The 23,809-nt window shown below is 34.6% G+C and overlaps 1 protein-coding gene and 4 long non-coding RNA genes across 8 annotated transcripts; all 5 read right to left on the bottom strand.

Moving 5' to 3' along the window:
• Positions 1 to 1,212: 1,212 nt before the first annotated feature.
• LOC127741666 (uncharacterized) lies at positions 1,213 to 3,322 on the bottom strand. 3 transcript variants are annotated; one of them, XR_008002806.1, is made up of 5 exons: positions 3,131 to 3,322; positions 2,930 to 3,054; positions 2,628 to 2,834; positions 2,107 to 2,487; positions 1,213 to 1,881 (listed from the first exon to the last, which is right to left on the bottom strand). It is a non-coding gene; the product is annotated as an uncharacterized LOC127741666 (long non-coding RNA). The 3 variants fall into 3 exon arrangements; XR_008002805.1 differs by having other exon boundaries at positions 1,213 to 1,669; positions 1,751 to 1,881; positions 2,107 to 2,834; XR_008002804.1 differs by having other exon boundaries at positions 2,107 to 2,834.
• A 163-nt stretch (positions 3,323 to 3,485) lies between these two features.
• On the bottom strand, positions 3,486 to 6,231 carry LOC127741671 (uncharacterized). Of its 2 annotated transcripts, XR_008002821.1 has the most exons (4): positions 5,427 to 6,231; positions 4,898 to 5,166; positions 3,804 to 3,901; positions 3,486 to 3,723 (listed from the first exon to the last, which is right to left on the bottom strand). It is a non-coding gene; the product is annotated as an uncharacterized LOC127741671 (long non-coding RNA). The 2 variants fall into 2 exon arrangements; XR_008002820.1 differs by having other exon boundaries at positions 4,898 to 6,231.
• A 6,574-nt stretch (positions 6,232 to 12,805) lies between these two features.
• On the bottom strand, positions 12,806 to 14,385 carry LOC110275238 (uncharacterized). The gene is made up of 2 exons (XR_002367567.2): positions 14,038 to 14,385; positions 12,806 to 13,733 (listed from the first exon to the last, which is right to left on the bottom strand). It is a non-coding gene; the product is annotated as an uncharacterized LOC110275238 (long non-coding RNA).
• A 2,865-nt stretch (positions 14,386 to 17,250) lies between these two features.
• LOC107466595 (steroid 5-alpha-reductase DET2-like) lies at positions 17,251 to 19,461 on the bottom strand. Its single transcript, XM_016085593.3, has 2 exons — positions 18,830 to 19,461; positions 17,251 to 17,868 (listed from the first exon to the last, which is right to left on the bottom strand). The coding sequence occupies exons 1-2, from the start codon at positions 19,157 to 19,159 to the stop codon at positions 17,392 to 17,394; spliced, it is 807 nt and encodes a 268-aa protein (XP_015941079.1). The 5' UTR covers positions 19,160 to 19,461; the 3' UTR covers positions 17,251 to 17,391.
• A 1,761-nt stretch (positions 19,462 to 21,222) lies between these two features.
• Positions 21,223 to 23,441, bottom strand: LOC107466510 (uncharacterized). The gene is made up of 4 exons (XR_002367568.2): positions 23,373 to 23,441; positions 23,064 to 23,129; positions 22,470 to 22,557; positions 21,223 to 21,520 (listed from the first exon to the last, which is right to left on the bottom strand). It is a non-coding gene; the product is annotated as an uncharacterized LOC107466510 (long non-coding RNA).
• Between the last annotated feature and the right edge of the window lie 368 nt (positions 23,442 to 23,809).

Genomic DNA, 23,809 nt, shown 5'->3' on the forward strand with positions numbered 1-23,809 from the left:
TGAACGTGTGCTTGACAACCACCTCCGTTCTACCTTAGATTGAGTAGATATCTCTTGGATTCCTTAATCAGAATCTTCGTGGTATAAGCTAGAACTGCTGGCGGCATTCAAGAGAATCCGGAAGGTCTAAACCTTGTCTGTGGTATTCTGAGTAGGATTCAATAATTGAATGATTGTAACGAGCTTCAAACTCCTGAGGGCGGGACGTTAGTGACAGACGCAAAAGAATCACTAGATTCTATTCCGGCCTGATTGAGAACCGACAGATGGATAGCCGTACCGTGACAGCGTGCGTTGAACATTTCCACTGAGAGGATGGGAGGTAGCCACTGACAACGGTGAAACCCTTGCATAGAAGAAGACAGTAGGAAAGCAGAGATTCAGAAGATGGAGCATCTTCAAAACCTCAACCTATTCTCCATTACTGCAAAACAAGTACTTATTTCATGTTCTTTTACTTTTCACAATCAACCGTGATAATTATTGATATTCTGACTAAGATTTACAAGATAACCATAGCTTGCTTCAAGCCGACAATCTCCGTGGGATCGACCCTTACTCACGTAAGGTATTACTTGGACGACCCAGTGCACTTGCTGGTTAGTTGTGCGGGGTTGCAAAAGTGTGATTGCAATTTCGTGCACCAATAGGCGTATGAAGATACTGTGCTCCTTTTGAATCTTTGCTTTCCTACTGCCTTCATCCAATCCTTTTTACTCCTTTCTATGGCAAGCTGTATGTAGGGCATCACTGTTGTCAATGACTACATCCCATTCTCTCAGTGAAAAAGGTCCAAATTCTCTGTCACGGCACGGCTAATCATCTGTCGGTTCTCAATCATGTCGGAATAGAATCCCTTGATTCTTTTGCGTTTGTCATCACGCCCAACAATCGCGAGTTTGAAGCTCGTCACAGTCATCCAATCCCTGAATCCTACTCGGAATACCACAGACGAGGTTTAGACTTTCCGGATTCTCATGAATGCCGCCATCAATTCTAGCTTATACCACGAAGACTCTGATTAAGGAATCCAAGAGATATGCGCTCAGTCTAAGCTAGAACGGAGGTAGTTGTCAGTCACGCGTTCATAGGTGAGAATGCTGATGAGTGTCATGGATCATCACATTCATCATGGTGAAGTGCAACGAATATCTTAGAATAGGAATGAACTGAATTGAATAGAAAATAGTAGTAATTGCATTAAAACTCGAGGTACAGCAGAGCTCCACACCCTTAATCTATGGTGTGTAGAAACTCAACCGTTGAAAATACATAAGTGATAGTTGTCCAGACATGGCCGAATGGCCAGCTCCCATGAACGTGATCAATAGTCTCCTAAGATAAATAATGGAATAAAACTGAGACCAAAGATGTGTGGTCAAAAGACCGAATGGTCAAAGACATCTAATACAATAATAAAATGTCCTATTTATACTATACTAGCTACTAGGGTTTACAGAAATAAGTAATTGATGCAGAAATTAACTTCCGGGGCCCACTTAGTGTGTGCTTGGGCTGAGCTTGAGCTTTACACATGCAGAGGCTTCTTTTGGAGTTGAACGCCAAGTTGTAACGTGTTTTTGGCGTTCAACTCTGGTTCGTGACGTGTTTCTGGCGTTTGACTCCAGAATGCAGCATGGAACTGGCGTTGAGCGCCAGTTTACATCATCTAATCACAAATAAAGTATAGACTATTATATATTGCTGGAAAGATCTGGATGTCTACTTTCCAAAGCCGTTGAGAGCGCACCATTTGGAGTTTTGTAGCTCCAGAAAATCCATTTCGAGTGCAGAAAGGTCAGAATCCAACAGCATCAACAGTCCTTTGTCAACCTTCTATCAAAGTATTGCTTATGTCCCTCAATTTCAGCCAGAAAATACCTGAAATTATAGAAAAATTCACAAACTCATAGTAAAGTCCAGAAATGTGAATTTATCATAAAAACTAATGAAAAAATCCTTAAAAATAACTATATCCTACTAAAAACTACCTAAAAACAATGCCAAAAAGCGTATAAATTATCCGCTCATCAGTCATCTTTATAAGAGATTATATTTATTAAGAACTCTGTTCATTCTAGAAAAGTGTTAGCATGTTCTACTTACATTGCTGTTGATCCAGCGACGGGGTTGCAGTGTGCACATGTCCTCTCGAAACAGTACTATACGTAGCCTTCCTTCATACGACGCCATGGCCTGCTCTTCCCCTAACGACGCATTGACAGCCCATTGTCGCACTCTCTCCTCATCATCCTCATCGATCTTTCGACCCTTTAGCAATGAATGCACCTTTATAGGAGTACACTGGGTAGGGTTCTTTTTCATCTGAGTCATTTCGGGTGAAATCTGGTGGCTCGGTGGACTAGATGTCCTACAAGACGGAGTGGTTGGCATCACGATCTGCAGGGGCTCCGTGTATTGAATTGCTCAAGGTATTCCCATATTCTTTTGCTCTCCGGGTCTCGCATCGACAAGAATTCAGTATTACTGCATCAAAATCAACTAATGTTAGAGAGTAGTAAATTTTGTATGCATACATTTCCTAATTCCCTAACGAACAAAATAGACACACAAAAAAGTGTTCTGCATAGGAAACTTATTATGATTGTCGTCAGGGGTCTCCGAACTATTTTCTGTTGGTCAACTCCCTGGTGAAACAATCGGCGCCTCCTCTTAGCAAGAGGCTCATTGTCCTCATCATCATCTGGGCTCACTGGGAGATCTTTTTCTTCAGATGGTTTTGGTTTTGACTTACGTGATCGATCCTTTTTAACTCCCTCATTTTGCTTGGTAGCTGACTGGCTTATCTATTTTATGCACATTGAATGTGTTACCTAAAGAAACATCCAATTTCATTGAAATCAACCTTCGAAAAATACTTAAGTTAGTCTAGAATTTAATTCATACACAACCATAAATGTATACTCACTTTCGGACTAATTTTCGATCTCTCCGTGCACCGTGAGCATTTTCTAGTTAGAGGTGGATTTGTTGTGCTTCCAGTTGGTCGTCTTTCCATTGCTTCCTACTCACTCTCTCTACCGGCGGAGCTTCCTGTTTGTAAACATAGCATGAATCTTCTGGGATCAGAAACATCTAAGACGGAGTAAATATGCCATGGCGAAATTACCTATTATGTTGTAGGACACAAGAACATTTTCATTACCACTAGTAAGAAATATCTTCTAAACTCCATCGTGTTTGATTCCATTGCCATAGGACAACTATAAACCAAATCCCGGAGTTCAGTTGTTGTCCGTCTATGGAACCTCTTTTTGATGGCCATGTGGGCCAAATTTGTGTCATCCAAGGATGGGAATGGATCGCCTACAACATGTCCATGCATGAGTGCAAGATAAAATATATATACACAATGATATTTGTACGAATATGCCTATGGCACACTAAGTAATTCGAAGATCAGAACTTACCATAATTCGGAGAGTGGAATTTACCACTAAACGAAATGTCGAAAACCTACCCGATTAACTCGGTATTGAGGCGGATGTTGCCAACGTCGAGTATAAAAGTTCTTGTCTTAACTTCATACGACTCGGCTAGATGAACCATGATGGCCTGCTTCACAGACCAATTCGGAACAAGCCTGAAGAATCCGAATCTGATTTCATCAATCTCCGCAAGCTTCTCAACGGCATTGTTTTTAGTTAGCTTGCTCATCATGTCACGAATGTAGTTGGGCAAGCATCATGACTCTAATAATTTCTGGCAATGGTAACAATAGTTGTAAGTCAAAAATAAGATCATGTGGAATGACACGTCGATAACGGTAAATATCATTTTACCTTTTTTCCCATCTTGATTGGTTTTTCGGCAACACAAACCTAGTGCTTGTTCACAAGAAACAGTTACACAACACCATGCCCAAATCCTTTAATAAAACCTGCAAAAGAAATAAGAAGCAACATCCAATAAGTCCTTAATAATACATTGTTGTTGCTGCTATATAAAACTCAAATCAAGTAATACCATAAAAAACCCAAATCAGAAGCAACATCTAACAATTCTTTAATTATACCCAAATTAAAAGCAACATCCAACAAGTCTGATCCATGGTACTCAAATCCTACATCAATCCACATCAATTATTAAACACTAACTAAGTATAGATATCATGATTTCACCACCTTCAAGTAGCATAAGTTATTTATTGGAAAATGAATTATATTGGATGTTTTGGGCATGCTATATTTCTAGTAAAAAAGGTTCATGTCTTTCCATGCCTTAGTAAAACATAGATATTCCATATAATCCATACAATATATTACTTTCATAAATTTTCTCAGTCCCAGTTCATACATTTTCAAAATTTTGCAATCATGCAATGGATTGTTCTTGTACTTTAGCTCTCTTTGGCATCCACATAAAGATTGTAAAATTCCTCTTATAAAAGTAACATTGTTGGTGTTAGTTTAGCTTTTGATCCTTCCAAATTACAAAGTTATCTGTGTTAGTTAAGGAAAATAGATATTCATTGGCTTACTATTCTAAAAACCAAATCAAACTGTTCTAATTCCTAGTTTATTAGTTAATTGGTTCAATTAATTCAATTATGATTCAACCAGAATAACAATCTTATAATTCAAATATAAAGTTAAAAGTCAAATAACAAAAGATACAACCAAACATAAAATGCCATTTTGTCCAATCAAGATTAGCAAACTACAACAAAAAATAATTTATAAAATTAGCAAATTATCAAAAGGTCAAGAACAACACAACAATCTAACAACAAAATGTCAAGAACAATGAAAACTTTAAACTACAGCAAGCCAGCAACAAAGAACTGAAACAACATATTGATCATCAAAACAACAATCGCATAAAACTAACTGAATAATTAATACAAGAAAGAATAAGAAGAAGGAAAAGAAATCACCTTAGGCTATAGCACGTTTTGAAATTCGAACAGAATAGGGAGAAGGAGAGATTGCTAGAGCTTTAAAACTCGAACAAAATGGCTTAACAGAGGCTTAACAGCGGTGGAATAGTGGCTGAACGACAGAACCTCGGCGACACCGCAGCAGAATCACGGCAAAGCAGAGGCTGAAACTCGGACAAAAAGAGGCTCAGGGAATAAGGGCGGAACACATGCATTGCAACGAGGAGATGGAGAACTGGACCTTGAAGAAGAAGAACTTCTCTTGCCTGCGTTAAGTACTACAATGTTTTCTTTAAGGATTTCTTTTGTTGTTACTACTAATTTGTTATTGGAAATATTCAGGCACTGATCAAAAAATGTTAAAAGATACTATGGATAAAACCATAAATTTTAACCTGGATGCGGTCTAATTAAAGTTAATGGAATTCCTGGTATTTTTTAGCTTACTGTGAGTTGGTGATATAGCATGAAGTGAGTTGCTTTATGACCGTTGAACTGAATTGCAGATTTTTATGCACATAGTTACCTTGACCCCTCGGCCCTCGTGAAGTTTATGTTGCAATAATGGAAGTTTGCAGTGTTTTTTGGCATTGTTTTTGGATTTTTTATTGTATTAATATAGAGGGCTGGTTTTCAAAGTACATAAGCATGAACCCCCCATGATTGCCAGCTCCGCATTGTCGACGTGGTAACCGGAAACCTTCTCCTCCAACTTCAGGGAAGCCAGGACGACCTCCTGCACCCCCAATTTGTTGTCAAAGATCTCATTGACAAACACGATAGTTACGGCGGTGGCGCTGGACCCCAGGCCACTTCCCAGGGGGAGACCCTTTTGAAGAGAGTGGGACAGGCCAACGGAGCGGATTCCAAGCATCTTCATGACTTCGAGCGGTGATCCCAACGCAGTTCCAGAGAGAGTTTTTGATAAGCCTGGTAATGTTGTTGCCCGTACTGGATATGTCGAAGATGAAGATCTCTCTTGGGTGGACGTGTGGGTCAACAGTGAGGGAGACGGTGTCACCGAGGCTATCAATGGCGCAGCTGAGTAAGTCGAAGCCGGGACCAAGATTAGCGATGGTTGATAGAGCAAAGGCTTTGACGGAGGTGCAGACAAGGTGGGGCTCAGTCTTGGTGATGGCGTCAGTTTTTGAGTGGACGGAGAAGTTGCATCTGATCCTGGTCGTCCTCGTCTGTGTTGGAATGGCGATTGTGATGGAGATGACTCCTCCTTCGTCTTTCAAATTCAAAGGAAATGCAGATGAAGAAGCAGAAGAAGCCAAGAAGGATGTGGATAGGGACAAAGGATGAAAGTGGTGGTAGGGTTTATGATTCAGCGTTTGAATATTCACTCTTTTTTATTTTACAATCATTTTTCCAGTGTTCTTCTCATGGAGCGGATTTTTTATTTTAATAAATAAATAAATTATAATAATTACTAAAATAAATATTTTAAAACATATTTACCAAAATAAATATTTTTCTTTTATTTCGTAAAATAAAAAATATATTAATAATTTAAATTGGACCAAATTCTTAAAAGTTGAATGTTTTAAATAATAGAAAAGATGGACGATTTTAAATAATAAAAAAGAAGACAGTATATTTTAAATAACAGGGAAGATGGACAGTCCATTTAAAATAAACACGTTAATACGTTTACTTTCAAAACACATAAGACGTTAAACTGCCCACTATTGACAACAACCCACTATTAATACTATTGTTTCTTCCATTTGCTAACTTCCATCTAGGGATGGCAAAATTTCCCGAGACGTGGAGATCCTTGCGGGGACTGCCCCGAATGGGGATCCGATTGTGGGAAATTTTTTCCACGGGAATGGAGATAGGGGACAAAATTCCCCCGAAGCAGGTGCGGGGACCTGAGCGGGGATCCCTGCCCCGTCCCTGCTATTCCCCGAAATTTATGAATTCCTTGAATTATTCTTAATAGTTTATTTCTCATATATGTTTTTTAATCATTTCTCACACACACATATATATAGAAACCCAAAACTCCTAATCTTTATTTGCATAACCCTTCTTCAATTCAGAGATCCCTAAAGCTGTCCATACTCCATCCAACCTCTCTGCAACCACCGCATCGTCACCCTTCTCATCGCATCGTCACACCTCACCGTGCCATTACCCTTACCACGTCATAATTTCTATTTGCGGCGATCCTTTTTGTAACTCTGCCGTCGTGTCCATTCTCTGTTGCCGCGTCTCCCACCTCGTCCATTGCTTTTTCCTTTGGCTCGTCGTTGCGTCCTCCCATTGCGTTATTTCGAAAGAAGTCACCATCGTGTCATTTAGACTTTTTGTATAAAATCTTGCAGTTTTTGTATAAGATAGATACGCTCTATTCATATGGAAATTAATAATTAGTTAAAACTATTATGTAGATGGGGAATGGGTCCCTGTGGGGAATGTGGCTCCGTAGGAAATGGGGATGGGGAGTAATATTCCCCCACGGCGGGAAATGGGGGTAGGGATGGGGAGCAAATCTGAGGGTGGAAATGGGGAGCAGGGAGGCATCCCCCGCGCCCGCCCTGCCCCATTGACATCCCTACTTCCATCCATTGACGTTTTTTATTAGGATTTACACTAAATCAATTCAAATAATATTTTAAATTTTTAACTGAGATATAATTTGTCTATTAAATTTTTAATTAATATATAATTTTTAACTGATAAAATTTTTACACTAAAGTAATTCAGATAATATTTCAAATTTTTAAATGACAAAATTTTTAAATTTTTTATGTACTCTCTTGAGTATTAATTTTTAAATTTAAATTATATATTTTAAATTTCGTTTGTTGCATAGGAGTATATAAAAATTTGAAATATAATTTAAATATACATAATTTATTTGATGACCCACTTAATGAATATCACGACTCTGTTAGCATAGAATATGGAATCTTTTCTACTTCAAGTTGGTTATACAAAATTTGTTATAATGTGACTCAATTATATAAGTGTGCTGTAGCTAGAGCAAACAAAAGGATTGACTCTTGTTCTTTAATGAGAATTATCCAACTAATCAATCCATCTCCATTAAATTCTTCCTGATAAAGTTATTTAAATTATATTTTAAATTTTTATGTACTTCCATGTAATAAACAGAATTTTTATATACTGCTTATTTTACCTATTATTTAAAATTGTCCATCTTTTTTATTATTTAAAACGTTCTATTTTTAAAAGTTTGGTCCAATTTAAATTATTAATTTTTTTATTATTTTTAAAAATTATATTTAATTATTTATAAATATATATATCTCGTTTACACTGTAAACGATATAATTTTTCATGTATCTCATTTATACTGTAAATGAGATATATGAAAATTGAGAAAAAATACACGTATCTCGTTTACAATGTGAACGAGATACGTACAAAATTATTTCATTTACCGTGTAAACTTGATAAGGGAAGGGTATTTATTTCGTTAATTATTTTTTAAAATATTTATTTTAGTAATTATTACAATTAATTTATTTATTAAAATAAAAAATCCTTCATGGAGCTTTTCATTTTATTTTATTTTATTTTTTTGGTATAGTGATGAATTTAAAAATCAGTTTAAGAAACATTCTTGTCAAACTACCAATTGGGCCTCATAATAAAGGATACATATTCAGCACAATAAAACAACTTGGGTCAAATTAATTTGGGTTGGTCGAGTGGTCAGCTCACTCATCTACTTAAGCAAATTTTGGGATTTCGAATCCCGCTTTGTGCTATGCCTTTTCCAAAACCTGAATCTTATCAGGTCAGAGTGTGTCAGACCGTACGAGACGTTTTATTAAGTATTAACCGCAATTGGACCAGTATAGACTAAATTGCTAAAATTCACCTCGACAAAACACTTGAATAATTTAAAATTGTGATAAAAATAATTAATAAATATTATATTTTATTAAGTGACAAAATTTTTAAATTTAGTAAATAGTTTATTCATTTAATCTAAATTTTTGTGGCAATATTTTAATAAATATTTAAAAGATGCACACAAAAAAATTGGCAATTGATAATAAAAAATTTCACTTCGTATAAAACCACCAAATTTTAAAGATGAAAAGATCTTATTTTTCTAATAATATCTGCAAAAAATTATATCAAAATCTTATCTCTAAATTTTTTTTAGAATATATATATATTTCTTTTAGATGACCATTCACGAGATCAATGTAAAAGGTAATTTTTACTGGTGTGGCATTACGTAATTGGATGTACATATAAAACTACTTTACAATGACAATACATTAAAATTAATATATGATTCTTTTGTCATATTTTTAAATCTTTGGAATGACTTTTTTGTCGTTATCATCTTTTGAGATTTTTGGCCAGTGATGTAAATTTTCATGTACTATTTTAGTAGTTTACTTTTTTTTTATTGCCAAAACAATATCGTTTGAAATTTAAAAAAAAAACTGCTAGGTCTCGATTCGGTTGGATTGACCGTTTTAACAATTTTTTATCGGTTTTTAAAACTTGCAGTTTTCACTATTAGCCGAGCTACTAAAACCAACGGTTTTTAGTTCAATTGACCGGTTCAATTCAATTTTTTGAATTTTGGTTTCGAAAGCAGCTTGAGTAAAAAATAAAAGATACGCCACCACCACAAAAATCAAAAAACAACTTGGGTCAAAGGAGGAAGATAATTATTTTGGAACTTGCAGGGATCAATTGCATCTTATTGAAATTTATGATGGAAGGATATTAGGTATGATGCTAATTTGAAATGTCAAAAGACTATTTTAGTTGGTTTGTGAAGTATCATATTGATCTTATTGCAGTTTCTACAACATTTTTAAGTGTGTTTTTTGATAGGTTTTCAGTAGTTTGTGTTATTCAAGGTGAAGTGGGTAAAAATTCCTATTTAATGCTTATTATACATTGAAAGCCTCGTTTAAATTTGTGGTTGCCAAAAAGTTTTTGAGAATTTTTTATTAAAATATTTCTTTAGGTGGAATAGGAGGGTTAAAGACCCGAAAAGACAAGAAAGAAAACCAAATAAACAAACAAAAAACTAAGTAACCTGCCTTAATCTCAGAGTATCAAAGACATCATAGGACAGGGCATGTTTGATATTAGGAGTTGCAACGTCAAAGATATGCAATCCATAGGGTAGCTCATCCCTTCTTAGCAAGAAGATCTGCAACTGTGTTAGCTTCTCTAAGAGTATGTGTCTAGCTTAGATTATGAACATGAGCCGCTAGGATTTTGATGTCTTCTAGGAGAAGAGAGCACAAGTGGGATGATACACATTCTTCTCTAACCATCTTGGTAGCAACTTGGGAATCAAACTCCACAATGACATTTCTAAGATCATTTGCAGCAGCTATTTAAATGCCTTTCATAATTCCCCACAATTCTGCATGGGTGATAGAGCAACCTCTTATATTGCAGGAAAAAGTCTTGATGAACCTGCCACAGTTATCACGAAACACTCCGCCGCACGCTGCATTATTATTACTAGAATAAAAGGATCTGTCCACATTCAACTTAATAAAGTTTTCATGTGGAAGGTTCCATTTAACAAGTTTATTACTCCTTAAACCCAAGCTGTAAGGACATGTCTTCACCTTAAAGGTGTGCAGAATTTCATATGATCGGGTCTTAATGAAAGCGATAACAGACGTTGGATTGGTGATGCTTCTTTCAAACAAATTTATTCTGAAAAAATTAGAGTGGTGCTATAGTGATACCAAGAAGACACGACCATTCATTCCTCCTAGAGAGATTAGTAATGAGCCAATCTCGATTATTCAAGATGAAGAAATCTCCAATGTGGTTTTAATTATGCAAACCTTGCCAAATTATTCTAGAAAACGAACAATCGCGAAGTCTATGAAGGAAAGTTTTGTCGCTCAAATTGCATCTCTGGCATTGAGAGGAATCTGCCAAATGTCATCTTTTTTATTTTCGCATTTGTAAGAAGGGCTTTTGGTGCGGCTAGCCAAATGAATAATTTAATTCTCTTCGAGCCTTTTCAGTTCCAAGTATGTTTGAAAAGTTGATCTGGAGGCCTGGGAGCGTCCATGGGAAATTGGTAAGCAGTCTTCAAGTTGAAAGTCTCATCCGATGATAGACTCCATGTAATGCTGTCTGGGCCTTTCCTGGGAGACGGGGTTAACAAGCTTATGATTTTGTTATCTAACTGATCCGACAGCCATTCCTTCAATTTTCTCACATCCCAGTCACCTGAAACAGAAAGGAAATCATTCAGAACTAAAGATAAGTCATAAGAGTTCAAGGTTTAAGAGGCAAGATTTTCCAATAATCTTCCAATTTTTGGCACCCAAGAATGCTCTTAGAACTTAATCTGATTGCCATTCCCTATATGCCATATTGTATTCTTCTCCACATCATTTCAGGCTGAACAGACTCTCTTCTAACGATTAGATTCCTTTCTGATTCTTTTAATGTTAAGAATAATATCCATCCCACGTTTGTATTTTGGCTTCAGAATCATCACCCACATGTTATCCTTTTTTTCCACCAAGCTCCATCCTATCTTTATCATGAAAGTATGGTTAAGTTTATTTACATGTCTGATCGCTAGACCCCCTTTAGCTTTTGGATTTGAGATAGTATTCCAATTAAGCAAATGAATTTTTGTGTGTGTTCTGTTTCTCCCAAAAAAAATTCCTGCATTTACGATAAATCATATCACAAGTAGCAATAGGTAAAGTAGCAGTTTGCATAGTATAGAAAAAAATGGAAGAAAGGGTAGATTTCACCAAAATTTTTCTCCTTGCAAGGGATAGAGACGAGGTCTTCCAATTGTTGAGTTTTCTATTCAACTTATTAATGACCTCTTTGTAGGTATCCTTATTGACTATAGAGTGTAAGAGAGGCACGCCAAGAAATTTACCGAGATCATTAGGCCTTGAGAATTGTAGAACCTTGCTAATTTCTTTTTTAACTGTATTTCCAACATTATCTAAGAAAAAGATTCTAATTTTCTCGTTGTTGACTTTTTGGCCTTAGCTATTACAAAAAGTTTCCAAAACTCTATTGATAACCTCTACTTGTTCCAGTGTTGCTTTGGCAAAAAGGATCAAATCATCCGCAAAGCGAAGATGAAAAAGGCTCGATCAATCCTTATTAATGTGAATAGCTCTCCAAAATTTATTGTCGATAATAAGTTAATAACACTAATGAGTTGTGACAAACGCTCCACGCATAAGATAAAAATGTAGGGAGATAAAAGATCACCTTGATGAAAATATCTCTAAATGGGTTAAATTCATCAAAGGTCTCCCCATTCCACAAGACCCTCATCTTAGCAGTAGATATGCAAGTATAGATCAAATTTATCATGTGAAAAGGAAAACTAATATCTATAAGAGTATCCTTAATAAAACCCCACTTTCATCTGTCATAGGCCTTTTCCAAATCTATCTTAATAGTCATCCATCATTTTTTTACCCTTTTTTGCTCTCATAAAGTGAATAACTTCTAGAGTAATAATAATACTATCTGAGCTATGCCTCCCAGGAACAAAATTGCATTAGATAGGCATGACCATCTTCTCCATTAAATTTCTTAGCCTTCCAGCCACAATCTTTGTAAAGACTTTGTATGTTATAAAGACTGATAGGCCTCGTTTGCTTTAAATTCATCACCAATTCAACCTTGGAAATAAGAGTAATGATAGTTTTATTTATGCCTCTGACCTCCTAAAGATTTTTAAAAATATTTTTCACAAAATTGTATAGTTCAAGACCCACAGTTTTTCAATTAGTCTGATAAAAAATGGCTTGGATGCCATCTTTCCATGGTGCCTTGAAGCTTTCCATACTAAAAATAGAGCTCCTGATTTCAACATGAAAAACATTAGCACTTAACGAATTAATATCAGATTGACTAAGCAAAGAAAATGCATGATTAAAGATATAAGGGACATTTGGAAAGTTGTCTATATAAAGCTCGAAGTAGAAATTTGTACATATCATCTAGAGAGCTTGTTAATCTGAAATCCAACTACCACCATCATCTTGAAGAGCCTTGATCTTATTCCTTTTCCTTCTCGTCATGGTAGTGCCATGGAAGTATTTGGTATTACAGTCACCGAATTCAAGCCATTGGCACTTAGACTTTTGGAACCAGAGCATCTCCTCTTGAGAAAGGATTTCTTTATATCCTTCCACAATTCAAACTGTGATTTTTCAAGAAAGTGATTATTGTTTACATTAAGACTTGCATTTATTCCCTGAAGCCTTCTGAAAATTTTGCTTTTCCTTTGCTGAATGTTGCCAAAAATATTGTGATTCTACTCTTTTAAATCTTTTTGAAAGTCTGCAATGTAATTAACCCAAAAATTCTCCATATTCCAGCTTCTATTAAAAAGATTTTTAAAATTCGAATGAGACATCCAGGCAGTACCAAACCTAAAAGGTCTTCGTCTTCTATTTGGAGAAGAGGCAAAAGTGAAAGAAAGGCAGAGAGGAGAATGATCGGATTTCATCATTAGTGGATGCTTAATTCTTGCTTCGGGAAAGGCTATTTGCCAATCATGATTATTGAGTCCCCGGTACAGTCTTTCCACAAGGTTTCCACGTTTCTAGGTGAAAGGCCATCTATCGAACCCAAGTCCACCAATCCACAATCTAAAATGCAAGCTTGAAAATCTAAGAATGTCCCATGGCCAAAATTTGGTACAACCCTTCTTCTTTCATGATCATGGAGTATCGCATTAAAGTCCCCCAATAAAGCACCAAGGTTGATCAATACCTGCCACCAAATGCTGCGGACTACCATAGACTGTCGTTAGCAATCACGAACCAAAATTGGCACCAGAGACTCTCATGTGAACCTGTTGCATATTAGGATGAAGGACATCAACCTTCTAAATACTTGAGTCCTAGAGACACCAAATAGCTCCTAAATATCCCCTTGCTTCTTCAATGAAACAACCATCTAGACCCATTTTATCCCTAACTACTTAATCATTGTTTCCAGTAACATGAATTTCCAACAGAACTAAAAATTTGGCAGCATATTCTCTTCTAATATCTCTAATTAGAGTGAAAAAAATCTTCCCCCCAGCCCCTCGACAATTCCAAACGTTATATCATGGATAACCAAATGCTCGATAAAAAAGGTCAAGGCAAACAAACCTATGTAGCGGCCAAATTGGCACCGTCACCTTGACACGAAGAGATTAAATCTTTTACTATTTAGAGTTGAACATGAGGCCTTCATATTAATATTTGGTGGCTTCTTTGGCAGAACCTCATGCCTTTTACCCATTTCCACCACCGCCGACTTTGTGGGCAAGGGGGTTTGTAGGATGAAAGTGTTCTTCACCGCATGTTTTTCAATTTTAGATTCCATCTGTTGCTTGTTATACTCTCTCATGCTCTCTGATATGGCAGTTTCCATGGCCTCAGTGTTGGGGTTTTTCGTTTGCGATACCAACTTAGGAACATTTGCAAAGGTTCCTTTCAAGAGGAGAGATTGGGAATGCATCCTCTCAATTGTTAAAAAAATTGAGAGTAAAGTGTAATTTTTAACTCTTTATTACTCTCTTTATCATTTTTTTTATCTCATTTATAAAATTAATGGTAAAAAAATCATACTTTACTCTCTCAATTGTTAAAAAAATTGAGAGAATTTATTCCCGTGGTTTTTCTCAACAACTTTCTATATTTGTTTCTGTTTAGGCTTGAAGCTGTTGGCAGATAAGATAGACCCAATTTTGGGCATTATTACTTTTTTGTTTCCTTGGATTTTTTTCGAGTCCCTATTCTATTTTGAATGGAAACAACAGGCCTTAGATTCGCTAAGCTTGCTTTGCCTTCAACCCAATTTGTATGACCACTCATTCATTTCTTCACTCAATTTGAGGGAATCGGTTGCCAAAACTATACTCTTCCTATATCTTGAACGTATCTTTCTTGCTTTCTCCTACTATACCATTTGACCATCATCTAAGACCCAATGGGATTCACGCTTTGATCGTGTGCCATCAATATTTTAAAAAAATTTCTCACTGGGGATGAGATTCTGGCTAGGATTGCCAACGTCAGGCTCTTCTACCGTTTTTGACATCGTTGAGTCATCCATTAGATTTTTGCTACATAGTTATACTCTATGACCATATTGCCACAGTTGAAACATATGAGATAAAGACCTTTATAAGAGCGCTTTCAAGGATAGAAATTTGGGGAACTAGCTTTTTAGATAAATTAATTTCCACACATATCCTTGCAAATCTGTCTCGAGTGGATAAATGTGGTATGATCAATTTTCAATATGCTACCAATCGATGATTCCACCCGCTATAAGAAATGATGGTTGTATAATTATATAGTCAAGTTTGGAATACAAATCCATGCAGCAGTCTTTTTGACTTCCTTCTCAGAGTAAAAGAAAAAGGATCTACATCTCTGCACTATAAGATAATGCTTCGCTATCATCCATGGTCCGTTAAGTAGGGCATGGTTGTAATCCTCCTCATCTGAAAAGTGAACTAAAAAATAGTCACACTCATCAAACTTGGTTGAGGCGTTGCTCCATGAATCCCAAACCAATTCTCTTATCCAAAACTTTAACTATCCGAACCGCTTTCTATAGCTTGTATCACTCATCAAACTCCTCCTTCGATACAAGAATGACAAGGCATGGATCGAACGGTTTGTCCTTCATTTCAGCCCCTCCATCTTCCTTATATGAATCATTTTATTATTATTATTCTGCTATAAAAGCAATCCAAAATATATAAGTATACACAATATTAAAAAAGAAAGTAATTGTATTGATCAATCTAAGCATTTTAATCGATTATTTTTTAATTAAAGTTCAAGTTTGGTGTATGCATATTTTAGAATAGAATCTCTTAGCAATCACGCATCATATGATAAAATATGACTTTCATACTTAACAAACTAATATCTTTTTGTGCACTTGCTAGTTTAAAGACTTAGTGCACTTGAAGAAAAGGATTTTGCATGTCAACTTCAACTAAGAAATTTAGTTTTATACATTTGTCATATTTAGACACAAAATGAACACTGAAAGGGACATAAGGTGAAAGCAAATTATTTGTGTTCAATTTTGTTGAGACTGAAAACAGTAAGGAAAAAGGAATCAAAAGAAACAAAGGACAAATGAGGAGTAAATCTTATCTGCGGAAAGATTAGGGTGCATTTGTTTATAGAGATAGGATACTGACACATGGATACAGAGATACAAAATCGTGTTTGATAGAAGAGACATGGACAGAGACACTGAATTAGTATATTTTGTGTCCATCCTAACTGGAAGGACACAGAGACACTAACAAGGAATACAACTTATTTTTTATTTTTCTTTCATTATTCTTGTTAATTTTTCATAATTATATTTTTTATTATTATATTTTTCATCTCAAAGTTTTTTAATGAAAAAAAAAGAGAATAAATTGGATTTTCATAATTTGTTCTAGTTTATCACTAAACAGAATACAAGAACACAAAATTTTGTACTCTGTCTTTTATGTTTTGTTCTCACTATCTTGTCTTGATTTGTTTTCAAAAACAAACGCATAATAGACCATGTTAAATAGAAATTTTTTTTATTCATTGAATATTCTTGTCGAACTCATATTAAGGCCCACCTTATCAATCAGTAAAAATTTTGGCATTGAAATTATTAAGTGAATTTTCTATTTGACAAAATTCACTCCTCAAAACCTTGTACCAGAATTAAACTCTAGACTCCAGTAACTCTTTTTTTTTTTTTGCCAATAAATCAGAAAGAACTCAAATTAAGGTGTTGTGTTTTATTAATTTAGTTATTTTTCCAATGAAAATAGGTGACTGCGGAATAAACTGACCCATATATATGGAGTAACCTGTTGTTCAATTCCTAAAGCATTGTGGACATAAACAACTAGTCTAAACTCTTACCAAAACTACTTTGGGAAGTCAAATTATTTCTTTCTAGAAGAATTCAAACAGATAAACACTTAGTTTTTTGAAAAAGAAGGTTCCACAAATTACCTAATGAACCTATTATTTGAAAGCATCTTCAAATTTACCAATTATCAGTGCAGTAGTGTCTTCATGTTTCATTGTATCAACATCAAAAATCAAAGCCTGCAGTACAATCTTTTAAAAAGCATGTAAATAGCATCCAATAAAATTTGGTTACTTGCATCAGTAGCTTTCGGTATTTTTGAACGCCCTTTATGTTCTTCGGTGGCTGCAATCAAAGCTGTAAAAATTTTTTAGAAAGTTCACCTGACATTTGAGGTGGTTAGACAGGTTAGTTGTATTGCAATATACTTTTTTTATTTTAATAGAAAAAAAAAAGAATTTTATTAAGAGAAATAATGTACAAAAGAGGATGAGACATCCTCAAATACATAAAAAATATATGACTAAGACCTAATTAACAAAACACATTTGATCAGCCGAAGAGAGTGTAGTTGCAATGTATCCAACATAAGACCTGCAATTCATTCATGAATTAACCGTTCCTAGCAACATTTAGAAGACAAATGGGATAACAGCCTTAACATTTTTAGGGAAATCTTCAAACTTAGAGAGATACCATTTCCTCGTTGCATAGCTCCTTCCAACCAAATAGAAAGTGGTGCCTATGGTAAAACACAATGAATACACAGTCTGAGAAATCATTGAAATCCCGTAGAACATAGTGATTTCAAAGAGGTAATGAGGGCATATAACAAGCCCAAACAAGCCACCCTTTGGAATCTTGTACTCCTTTTCGCCCACCCCTCGCAGTTTCGAAAGGAGATAATGGTGGTAGAGGTTTCCAATGATACCAATGAGGAACACCGCAACCCCAGGGTACATGAGATCAATTTGTGGCTGTGGAAGCCCCTCTGTTACCGTTAGGTGCTGACTATAGGTCATAGTTGCAGCTGATATAAAATAACTCAGAGTGATGGGGATTGCAGAATCAAGATACATGTAGCCACTATATTTGTGGACAAACAATACCTACACAGCACAATCAAACAGCATTTCTTAAAATTTATGAGAATCAAAAGATTCTTTAATAGGAAAAGAACATAAGCAGAATGCTTAACACATATATATTAAACAATAATCAGTTAATCACTCATATCCAACCAAACAGCAAACTGTTGTTTCTTTTATTACAAGAAATTGATCACAATTTCCAAGTAAATAATGACCGTTACCAATTTGTGATTCCTTAGTCCTTTCACCAAAAGTCTAAGACTACTCGACCCCGGAATGGAATTAACCTTATCAAGAGTTCGTCATAATAGGCCCATCTCTCCGAAATAGGAAATTCATGATTTTCTCTACTTTCTCATGCTGAAGTCAAGAATCGAAACGCCAGCTTCGCCAAAATACTCTCTCTCAGAATATAAACCCTAAAAAACGAAAAAAAATTGAATGTGTTTAAAGAATAGATAAACTACCATAGTACCATTTTCTACTTTTGAATTATCAGAATACTATCAAATCTACTGGAAAAAAATACAATAAAATTTATATATATTAAACATAATTTTGATAAGATTATCTAAATCCTAACAAAATTATTGAAAAATTTTAAATTACTCTCTAATCTAAAGTAAATTCCACCTCAATCCTCAATCCTCCACCACGCCGCCAGCATGGCCACCACCAGTCCACCATGCATCCTTCCTCTACTATTGCCGCCAGAGCCACCATCCTCACTCTCCCCGAGAAGATCTCCCTTCTCTCTGACAATGCCTCCTCTCTCCCCACAATGACATGAAGCTACAACAATTTCCCTCTAAGAATGTAGCCTCCATGTTAAAGGGAATTCAAAATTCAAACACTCTATCAGGACTTACTATTGAAGATAATATGATACGAAGTTATTGCCACTAGTTATTAGTTTCAAAAAAGTTTTGTGTTTTTTGAATAGATTTGTGGCCGTTTTGAACATTTATTAATTTACTACCTCTAAGTCTCTCTTGAAGAAATGGAGGGTGAGAGCAGATTGGAGGAGGGTAGATCTGAGCCCCTCGTTAGGGAAGATGAAGAACGAAGCGACACCGGCAAGAAAGGCGGGAGTGTAGAGCATCAGCATCGCAGCTCTGCTTGACAGCTTGATCTGTTTAGCAGAGTTGGCGGTGGTGGCATTCCAGAATTTGGAATAATTCATATGCTTCCCTCTCATCTCCGAGAACCCTCCGCTCGTCAGCGACACCAGGTTCACCACGGACAAGGCTGAAACCACCAGAGACGGCGGCGGTGGGAAGAGGAACTTCAGTAGCGCAGACATTACCATGATGCTAGCTAGAAATAGTAATAGTAGGCTCTACTTATTCTTCATGCCCCATGTCTGGTTGAGGTTTTATGTGTATGCAGCATGTTTCTTTTCGTATATAGTTTTTTATTTGTTCAAAAGACATGGAGAGAAAAAATCTACGTGGCCTTCTTTTAGTCGCTTGTATATACTTGAACGTGTCCAATGTTACGGTGGTTCTAACTAATTTGGTGGATCGGTTATCTGTCGGCTCTACTTATTCTTCATTCCTTGTTCCTAAATGAGGCATTTATATGCATAACTATGTGGTCTTGCTTTAGTTGCTTCACTTGCTTGCAATATACGTGTGTTTATAAAGACAAGGAGAAATTCTTAAGCCATCTAACGAAACTGGGTTGCGTTCTTCTTTCTTCTTTATCCTAAGATCTTCTCTTCTTTTTATGTGCTTTTCACTCCTTTGTTGTGTTGTAGTGGTTGTTGGTTGTTGTGCAGTAATTTTTAATATTGGACAAAGAAAAACACCAAGTTTCGGTAGCAAGTTAGCAAGGGTGGCTATGGCACTGCAAAAGTAGAGGGATGGAGGCTGAGATAAGAGTGATTTAAGAGTAGGTTGTGATTTATTTGGAAAATAGAATCCTATAATTGAGATTCAATTAGGATTAGGGTTTGTAATTAAAGAACTAAAAATTTAAAGTTTTTTATAAATTGGGGAGTAAGTGTTTGTTTGTATGTTATTATCTTGATAAAAAAATTTTATTTTTATGAAGATTTTTTTTTATTTTTAGTATGTTTAACAAATTTTTAGTAGTAAAAATAAAAATACTAAAAAAACAAAAAAATATTTTTTTTGAAAAATTATAATTTATATTTTTTTTGAAGATTTTTATTTTTAAAAAAGATATTTTTCATGTAATAAATAAATAAATAAATAAGTACTTTTATATTGTTATACCTAAACATAATTGATAAATAAAAATATCTTTTTACATGAGATATTCAAATATAAAATTACTTTTACTTTTCTATAAAATTTTTAAAAAAAATAACTAAAAAAAAGATCTTTTTTCAAAAGCTCACCCAAACAAATCCTCTCCTAAATATAAAACGGACTATATAGACCATTTCGTTTGCCAGGTCGGTATAAAACACTAACGAACCACTTTTTTCTACGGACGTCCAGTTTTGACATTTTTTATTTTAATTAAGAATATTTTTATTGATAATAAAAGTGAAAGTTATTTTTGTCAACGTCAAAATATTTTATCAATTTCATTACGTAACCAATAAAAATTGTCAACTCCTACTAATTTTAATTAGGCTAAACTCTAAAATCCATTTCATTTAAAAAGTCACATTCCTAATTACCCAAGGTTAATTCTAATGTCTCATATTTACTATTGTAAACCTAATTTACCCAAAATTTTTATTGCGCAGCCACATCCCCTACTTTATTTTTAATGGATGTGTCTTCTATTGTATGTGTCTTCTGTTTAAAATTTGTTTGAATATGTCTTCTGTTGGAAATGTCTTCAATAAATGTGTCTTCTATTAGAAGTTTCTTTAATAAATATATCTTTTGTTTTACACTTCTTTAAATGTGTCTTTAATAGATGTATCTTCTGTTTAAAACTTATTCGAATGTGTCTTTCGTTAGATGTGTCTTTAATGAATTCGTCTTCTATTTAAAACTTGCTTAGATGTATCTTTATTAAATGTGTCATTAATTTCATAACTAATTAATAAACATTTTGCCTCCTAATCATTTCTACAATCTTAAATTATTTTTAAGCAACGTATATAAGTACAAGTTACTAAACATATATAATAATATAATAATAATAATAATAATTCAAAATTGTAACAAGAACTGACCTAAGATTTTGTATATGTACTTCAGTTACAAGACTCATATTATTTCTAAGCAACGTATATAAGTACAGGTTACTAATAATAATAATAATAATAATAATAATAATAATAATAATTCAAAATTGTAACAAGAACTAACCTAAGATTTTGTATATGCTCTTCAGTTACAAGATTCATACTTTACTGATGTAACATGCAAAATGTTACTGGTCCATAATTCATAACTCATCACAAGCGGATCTATGCAATAATTTAGAGTATATTCATAAAGGTTTGGCATAAAATTGAATTAAAAAAAATAAGATGAAAGATCTATTATCTCCATAATAGATGAATTATATCCTAAATTAACTACCTTTCATTCATAAGAATTAAACTAAATTGATTCACTTTCATCTTTTGACTATCAACTATACAAAAAATAAGCATGTTCAGTTGTCCTTTCCCTCTTTCTACTCATGTTTGCTACCTTCTATTCTTACACCAATTCAGCAACAACACCATTTCCAAAAACTTCTTCCACAACATCATCAAAACCATCAGCAACAATCAGATAACAAAATTCCATAAATCATCATAATAAGAATAATCTTCATTAGCAATAAAAGATGTTATAAACATTATCGCCCTACAAGAAACATCGTTAAAATCGACGGCCAAATCGACGGCTAAGCCGTCGATAATATTAAAAATTGACGGCAAAATGGACGACGGAGATGGTCGCTATTAAGCTTGTCGATTTTTCAAAATTCTAATAAAATCGATGGCTCGCGTAGCCGTCGATAATAATTTAATAAAATCGACATCATTTTCGTCTATAATATGAGTTTGGAAATTTTGTCTACTTATTAAAATCGACAACATCGCCGTCGATATTATTATTTAAAATCGACGCCTTTGTGTCGATATTTGATTTAATAAAATCGACAATCTTGCCGTCGATATTATTATATAAAATCGACGGCGTTTCTGTCGATATTTGATTCATTAAAATCGACACAATGGCCGTCGATTTAATTATTATATTAAATTTAAAAAGCGACAACACGGTTGTCGATTTTAATAGCTATATTTTTTAATTATTTTTTTAATTTGAAAAATAGTAAACAATTAATGCAAATAAACTTTTAAATATAGAAATACAATTTATACAGAATATTAGATAACAAGACAAATAAACATTTAAATATAAAAATTGACCAAGCTATGCCATTTGTGAATTGCTAAAAATCAATATGTATGCCATTAAGCACACATAAAGACCTACTCACACAAGTTGCAAAAAGTATATCTTCCCACATTTAATTGTGTTTAAAGCGTCAACAAATTAATGTGAACAGTTTACATCATGCTAATTTGAGAATAAAATCAATGTAGACACCACATATTTTGCCTACACAGCTCAACTTCAGTGGTCATTGAGAAACAAATGTGAAATATATCAAACATGATCTAAGGGTACCTTGAGCACATCTGCAGCAGCTAAAATCTGTTGGCCAGGGCAGATGGATGCAACTGGCTTGGCTTCTTGCTTTCCATAAAATGCTTCACTAATGCAATGACAGATTCATTTAGTTCATATGAAGCAATTCCAGAGAGCATGAGAAATTAAATTAAAGTGGTAAAGTAGTGTAAGATGAGAGCTAGAAGGGGTAAACAAACTAAGTGAAAAAGAAGAATATATTATGTGTCTGTTTTAATTATGGCATTACCAATACATAATAAATGCAGGACATGATTGAACTCTGATTCATCACATCGATCTCTCCTTAATTAATTAACAACATGGACTACTCTATTCACTGCCAAAAGAAGCTGCAATTGGCAGCGTGTGCATCAGTATATCATCCCTTTATCTTCTCTTTATTATACTATATGGATTATGAATACTATTTATTAAAAGAGAAAGCACAATACAACACAACACAAGACCAAAAGTAGCATACAAAGAAAAGACCAAAAGTGATCATGGCTAAATAGGCTATATAGTGCAGTAAAAAGGTAAAGTCATGAGTCATGAGTCATGACGAATAACAATTATGGTATTGTATTGTACCTCTTGCTTGAGAGTAGTGTGGACTTCATTTCTAGCTTTAGTGCATTCTGTGAGGTGACCCATATCCTGTAACCAAATCAAACCCATACTTGTTAAGAGTCACAAAAGTCCTGCTACTCAAATGGAATTTGTTGTATGTGGGGTACTATATCCAATGATGTCACAGATCATTAATGTCTCAACAAAATGCAAACAGATTAACTAACTCTCTATCTCAAATCATATATACCATTTACACAATTAAATTTTATGTAAAAAATGAAAAAGAAAAAAAATTGTTATTTCAGCATCATGAATGGTTCACTATACCAGCTTCATTGAGTCTAATGCCTCAAGTTGATTATCATGTTCCTCCACTCCTTTCTTAACAGGAAGACTGTCATGTAGAAACAGAAAACACATTAAAAAATAGAAGCAAGTTGTCATGTGTAAACATTTACAAGTATGTAAAGAACACCAATCCGTGCAACAAACAATAGAAGCTAAAAATTGAAGCATATGGAACAGAAGGTGAATTGAAGTGAATCTCAGTCCAAGAATTTTGTTTTCTCCACTTCTCTCAATCCCCATATCTAAAACTGAAAGCCACTCAAATCAAGAGTTATTCACATAAACAACAAAATCAACGGTGGATAAGGTTTTGGGAGGATCTAGAGAGTTTGGTTCAAGTCATACCTTTGGGAGATAAGATTTTCTTATGAGGAGATTTAAATGGCCATGTTGGGAGAGAAGTGACTGGATATGGG

Source organism: Arachis duranensis, chromosome 9 (genome assembly GCF_000817695.3).
Source record: "Arachis duranensis cultivar V14167 chromosome 9, aradu.V14167.gnm2.J7QH, whole genome shotgun sequence".
Classification (NCBI taxonomy): domain Eukaryota; kingdom Viridiplantae; phylum Streptophyta; class Magnoliopsida; order Fabales; family Fabaceae; genus Arachis; species Arachis duranensis.

Excerpts from the sequence above, each read along its gene's own strand:
- LOC107466595 (XM_016085593.3), bottom strand. The coding sequence starts at position 19,159 with ATGGTAATGTCTGCGCTACTGAAGTTCCTCTTCCCACCGCCGCCGTCT. Across the intron at positions 17,869-18,829 it reads TCTTCAAGAGAGACTTAGAG|GTATTGTTTGTCCACAAATA; the intron begins GTAGTAAATTAA and ends TGTGCTGTGTAG.